The sequence below is a fragment of the Castanea sativa genome, chromosome 12 (assembly GCF_040712315.1).
Source record: "Castanea sativa cultivar Marrone di Chiusa Pesio chromosome 12, ASM4071231v1".
Classification (NCBI taxonomy): domain Eukaryota; kingdom Viridiplantae; phylum Streptophyta; class Magnoliopsida; order Fagales; family Fagaceae; genus Castanea; species Castanea sativa.
Genome location: NC_134024.1, coordinates 10,878,029 through 10,884,642, shown reverse-complemented (window position 1 = coordinate 10,884,642; position 6,614 = coordinate 10,878,029). Strand labels below are relative to the sequence as shown.

At 33.9% G+C, this 6,614-nt stretch overlaps 1 protein-coding gene across 1 annotated transcript; it reads right to left on the bottom strand.

Annotated features, from left to right (window-relative positions):
• Positions 1–3,088: 3,088 nt before the first annotated feature.
• LOC142621161 (F-box protein CPR1-like) lies at positions 3,089–4,591 on the bottom strand. The gene has a single exon (XM_075794478.1). It carries the CDS (start codon positions 4,534–4,536, stop codon positions 3,352–3,354), a length of 1,185 nt encoding a protein of 394 aa, XP_075650593.1. The 5' UTR covers positions 4,537–4,591; the 3' UTR covers positions 3,089–3,351.
• Positions 4,592–6,614: the final 2,023 nt, after the last annotated feature.

The window sequence follows — 6,614 nt, the reverse complement described above, 5'->3', positions numbered from 1 at the left end:
TTGTAGAATATGAGTTTGAAACCTAGGTTTGGGATGTTGGAAGTTAATTAACAAGCTAGAGTGCCACAATCTACGCAAATGATAAACAAATGTGACAAAGGGGTCTCCTCGGACATAAGCCGAGGACGAGTTGTATAAATATTCTCTTTCTATGCCCAAGTTTACAATTCTTAGTTCCTGTTTTTGTTTTCTCAGTAAGAAAAATGTCGATCCCCTCCTCTTTCCTCTCTTGTTTCATTATATACTTCCCCTTCACTGGTTCATCCACGTGTCATATAAATCTTCTCCTTGGATTCCCGTCACTTCCACCGCTACCTTGAAGTCTTCAAACAGATAACAGGGGGGCTGCCCCCTACTGTTCAGAGGTCACTTCCCCATTAATGCAGTTAGGGAGGTAGATGCAGGGTCTTTAATGTGGTGGTAGCAGCCTTTTCCGTAGATATTTCTCTCACATCCTTGCTTCTAGAGGGTGCTTGGATCACCCTCCTACCCATCAGTTTTTCCAGAAGCTTGTCTTTAACCCGTTTAGCAAGTCCCAGGGCCATCCCTGGGCCTGTCCGAGGAGACATTCCTCCTCAGACAGCTCCTCGGATCTTTATAGTGCAGATTGACTTGTGGGCCTGAAGGCCCTGATCAACAACAAACTGGTACCAGCCAACCAGACCCAAAGCCCAAATGTCTGTTCAGGAGTTTTTACCCCCCACAATAATATATAAATATTATTTATATACTCCCTCCGTCCCAGTTTGTTTGTCTTCTATTCTATTTTGAGATGTCCCAAAATATTATCCTATTTCTAAAAATAAAAGTTATTAGTTTACTAATGTTCCTATTATACCCCTACTTTATTTTCAAAACTATTTGAAGAGAAAACTAACAAATATTTAAATAAATTAATGTAATTTGAGCACCTTTTCAGTTGCCTCATTAAGAATAACTCTTTTAAAAAAAGCTGATAAATTTATTTAAGGATAGTTTTGTAAATTTATACATTTTTATAAGACAAACAAGATAATAAATAATGTTCTCTTAAAAAGTTTGACTTTTCAAATAGGACAAACAAATTGGGACAGAGTGAGTATTTTATTGTAAATTTATAAATTATTGTAAATATTTCTAATGATAGATCAAGAATATGTTACACATTTATTTTTAAAACCATGTAACGAATGGGCCTATCAGTAGTATAGTTAAAAGAATGCTAAAATGCAAAACTTACTCTCTAAATTTCACCATTTTTCATTTCAGTTTTCTAAATTTGCATTATGTCATTTCAATTTTCTAAAATTCAAACCTCCTCAATTCAGTCTTCCTTTAACTCACCATCCATATTTGAGTTGTCAAATTTTATTTTACGGTGCGTAGGACAGTAAATTTAAAAATAAAAAATAAAATAAAATAAAGCCTTGGCCTTGCTAAGTTTCTTAGGGAAGACAATAGGAGAGGAGTGCTGGCCCTGGGGCAATTTGTAAACACAAACCCAAGCCGCGTTGGGGTGTGCTCACTCTCAAGGGTGAAGTCGAATAAATACTATTACCAGTACTAGTATTTCTGTGAAGGCTCCCAGTCCCACTCTTCCGCATATCTATCTCTATATCTACCTAATTCTCTCTTATGCTTGTAGCTTTTTAATTTGTATTTTTTACAAACAAACAGAGAATAGATAAAATAGTAGATAATGGATAGATATGGAAGGGGAAAGATATTTTTCTCTTTTTTTTTTTTTTTTTTTGTTGAAGTGGGAATGATATCTTTCTTACATGAGCTGGATTTAGGTAGACAATCATCCAATCCATAAATGAGACCCAGCAATGGCATGAAAAAAGAAAAAGTAGAAGTTCATATCAGCCTGCAAATATATACATTCGTTTTCTTTAAAATATTTACAATTCCTATATTTCAAATCAACATCGGTATCCATTAGGTAGGTAACATGATAAATTTAATTAAAATTGAAAGGAAGATATAATTGAGAAATGTAAAAGGGGTAGGTAAGATCAAGAACCAATCCAATATGTATAAGCTTATGTATATATTTCAAAGCTTATAAAATTTGTTTTATAACAAATATTTATTTGTTTTTAAGCAGTTTTTTTAAAATTGTTTTAGAAGCATATCAAAGCCAAGCCACAAATAATATGTACATGTGTCTATAGTATACGTATCCAGATTTTGACATACTCTGTGTTATGGCATGGATGATTTGGGAATTCAGGAATATATAAGCTGATTTTTGAAAACAAAATCCCAAGAGCTGGCAACTTAAGGTCACGAGCTTCCTTCTACACTCTGGAATTTATGGAAGCCAATAAGAAAAATGTCTTTGCTTCGACTTCAATGCCGGTCAAATGGTGCCCACCTCCATCGGATTCTACTTTCAAACTCAGTACTCAATGTGGCTATCTCTTAAACCAAATCTACTCATGCAGTTGGTATAGGCTTGTTAATCCGAAACCACAAAGGAGAAGTTATGGCTGCGACTTGTGACCGAATAGGCAAAGCTTCAAATTCTCTGTGGACTGCTGCTGTTGTTACGAGGAAGGCTTTACTTTTCTGTCAAAGCAATTATTTCCTTGACATTATTGCTTATGGATCTTCTCAATTCTGATAGAGTCTACCTTCTTGAGGTTGCGTGATACTTGAAGACTTTAATTTAATTTGTGAAAGTTTTCGTTCTTTTTCTTTTGTTAGTGTGCCTTTAAAATGTAATAAAGCTGCTCTAGTTCTTGCTCTAGTTCTTGCTAGTGTTGCCAAAGACAAAGGGGAAACCTATTCTTGGTTTGAAGAATACCCCTTTTCTCTTCTCAATTGTATACCATGTTATTTTATCAATAAAGTTTACTATCGATTCCTCTAAATATATATATATATATATATATATATATATATATATATATATATATATATGTGGTCTAATGAGTGGAATTAAATCGTACTCCATGGACAAAGTATACTGAAAAGAAGCACTTGGAGAAGTTAAAAGGGCAAAGGGGGAAACAGCTACTGATAAAGCATGCCGTGTCCATGCTGCCTAGGTGTAAATCCACATGCCATACCCTAATCTTTATCCAGGACGATTTGTCTCAACTAGAATGGATTTTCACAAAATGAATTACAGACAACAAATAAAGTCATCCACATAATTTAGCTTTCCATCGACATATTCTAGAGACTGAACATGGAAGAAAGAATTGAAATTTTAAAGATTTTTAAAAATAATCTTTACAAGACGTCATCTTTCTATGGAACACTGACAAGGTGTATTACTTATTGAAAGATGCATGTGTCTTTACCTATGTTATACAAATAATTAGGGATCTAGGACATGACAAATTCGATATAATCGACATTTCAACCCATAATTGAAACTAGACTCTCCTCATAAACCATAATCTGTGAAGCTCTAAACAAGCTTGGAAGCCCTCCAACTCGAAGATTCTTAATTTTTTGAGCACTCAAGTTATACACGACTACTTGTCCATTGTCCTCCACCATAAGAATCTTGTCACCTAAAAGAAGAATCTGGAGCTCGAAACCGACTATATTCGTAATTCCTGAAAAGGGTCCAATAACATATTGTTTGGTCCAAGACTCCTTAATGCCATATTCACGCATCACCCAAATATGAAAGATTTTATCTGTCGGTCGAGAATCGAAAACAACCAAAGCAACACAATTGCCTAGGACAGCTAAAGCCTCCCAAACATATGCAGGATCCAAAATATCGCTCAAATTCGGCGTGCTTAAAATTCCAAACACCTCATTTCTCATGTCAAAGGATACAATGACGTCGTAATCCTTGGCAATACCAGGGGCAGTACCACACCAATGATAAACTCCATTCAAGTATATTTCACCAAATGGAGCAGGAAAATTGATATGAGAAACGGTGTCACAGTCGACTTGCCTCCAAGAATTAATACTTAGGGTGTAAACCTCGACATGTGTATGCATAATCACGCTAGGGTCCCATGGGACTGTGTAGCCAGGATCGTTCCAATAGGAGAGAATTGTAATTACCTTGAAGTCGTTAGAGTTGGAATCATAACCAAATGCAGAACCAACGTCTTCGTAGTCAACATTAGATGGAAAGTGGATAGGAAGTGATGGAAGCACCTTCAATTCTCTGAATGCCGGATTCCATAAGGCGAAGTCATGGATATTATTATGTTCAACACAATATTTCAGACAAATTATGCCGTTGATACAAGATCCCACTATTTCCTCGCTTTGCTTTGGCTCTTCTAAAAACGGCGATTCCAGAATGATTCCTCTAGAATCAAAATCATCATCAGCTGCATCATCATCAAGATTAGGATGCAAGAACACCACAGGCTTATCGGCCTCACAGTCTACGCCGTACGCGAAAATACTCCAATTCTTTTGAGACAAATGCTGGTGTTTGGCAATAAAACATGGGTCTTGGAAAAGGGTAGACCATGACTTGTTTACGCAACTGAATCGCTTTAAAGATTTCGCCGGAAGCCTTGAAAGGATGTCCTCCACCATTTCCTGAGGTAAATCAGATCTTCCCATCTTTATATTGATTTGAATGAATTGGTGGATTTGGTTATAAGTGAGGACTGATGAGAGAGGCTCAATTCTAATTCATTTCAATTGATCTTCAGATGGGCCTTTAAATATTAGCCAATCCGGTGTGTCGGTGATACTGACATACAAAGAGCCTCCACACTTGTCAATGCTAAATGCTTCGCTCTTAAGTCTTAAATCAAGTTCATCCAAAAATTAAAAGGATTTTTTTTTTTAATTTTTTAATTTTCATTGAACTAACAGTATCCACACACAAAATGTGTAAAGCGTACATTTTTAATATATCATGTTCAAGCTTACAATTTAAATTAAGAATTTTTCATATATATATATATAAAGGTTAAGAAATTTCTTTAAAAGGAAATTCAACTTTTTTTTTCTTTAGAGTTTAGATAGATTTAAATCCTCTAGATTTCTTAGCGTACTCTACTAAATAGATTTCCATTTTAATTATCCTTTAATGATTGGATGGTTTAGATTTTGCCATATTAACATTTCCCTAACAATAATCTTAATTGTTTTGTTTGTAACATTATTTTATTATTCTAAGTGTATTATTAGTGGAATGCTAATATGACAGAATCTAGACCCTTAAATCATAAAAGAATGGTTAGGATTTAAAGAATTCTATATGTAGAGTACTCTAGGAAATTTAGAAAATCTAAATCCAGTTTGGATTAATAAAAAAGACAATATTTAAGAATTCAAGAAATTCAAATCTACAACAATTTCTTTTCATAATTAAAAAAAATGTACTGTAACTTTCTTTTAAGAAGAATAAAAAAATGGTAACTTCATCTTACAATTTTAAACCTAAACTAGCCTCATCACACACATTCAACACATGCGATGAGGCTCTTTTTTTATTTTAAGTTTAATGTAACTTTTCAATTTGAATTTATCTATACTACTATTTAAGAGGTTTTCTATATTTGGAATTGATTTTTTTTTAGTCCAAAATACCCATATTTCCTTATGTTTAAGTAGAGACGCAACTAAAGGACAACCAAGTAAAAATATATCTATAACTCTCACTAAAACATTGCTTACAAAATAGGACCACTATCTTAGCTAAATGTTTTCAATTTTTTTTAACTGAGTCCAACTGCCCCATTTAGGTTATGTTTGGTAACAATTTTTATTTTCTATTTTCAAAAACTTGTTTTTGGGAGTATAAAGGAAAAACATTTTTCTTGTATTTTTGAAATAAAAAACATGTTTGGTTAGCTGAAATTAAAAAGATAGTTTTTGGAAGAAAAAAAAATAGAAAATACTAAAATATGTTGTTACTAGAATTTGAACTCTAATGCTAACTTATAAAAAAAGACAGATTCATTAAAGTAAATGCGTGTTTTCATTGACTTTTGAAAATTAGAAACTGAAAACAGCATTTTGCATGCTTTCAATTTCTTTTACAAATTAAGCTTTGAGAATAGTTTTTGTTTTCTATCCATTTCGGATTGCCAAACAAATTTTTTAGTCTCAAAAATAGAAAAATTGTTTTTGAAAACAGAAGATAAGGGGAAAAAACAGTTACCAAATATACTCTTAGTGTCTTATTCGTTCTACTTGGACCTTGGTTGGGATCCCACCAAACATCAAATTGAGACAGAGTAATGGGAAGGCCAAGCCTAGGACAAAGAAATCTCTTAGGTGGAGTTTGGATAGGCGTTTCTGCGTCCGCGTTTTGGTTTTTTTTTTTTTCCCACCAGCCGCAAGTGTTGACCCAATTTTCTGTGAACAGTGCATTCGTGCACTGTTCACGGACCCACAAATTTCACTTTTCAGCAATTTTTTCATTAAAAATGGGTCTCACGGTACTATTCACACATTTTAAAATTATTTTGCTACAGTGTTTTCAGTTTTCAGTTTTCAGTTTTCAGCAATAAGTTCTATCCAAACGGACCCTTAATGTCCGTTTTATAGAGGTCGAGTCTACGATTCTCAGAATGGCAAAAGTTGTCACCAAGTTTAGTACTTTACTCTTTCGCATTCTTCTCCAAAACCCAACAAAGAAATCAGTTTTCTTTTCTTTGTTTGCTTCTTCTTTTTTCAAAATTTTA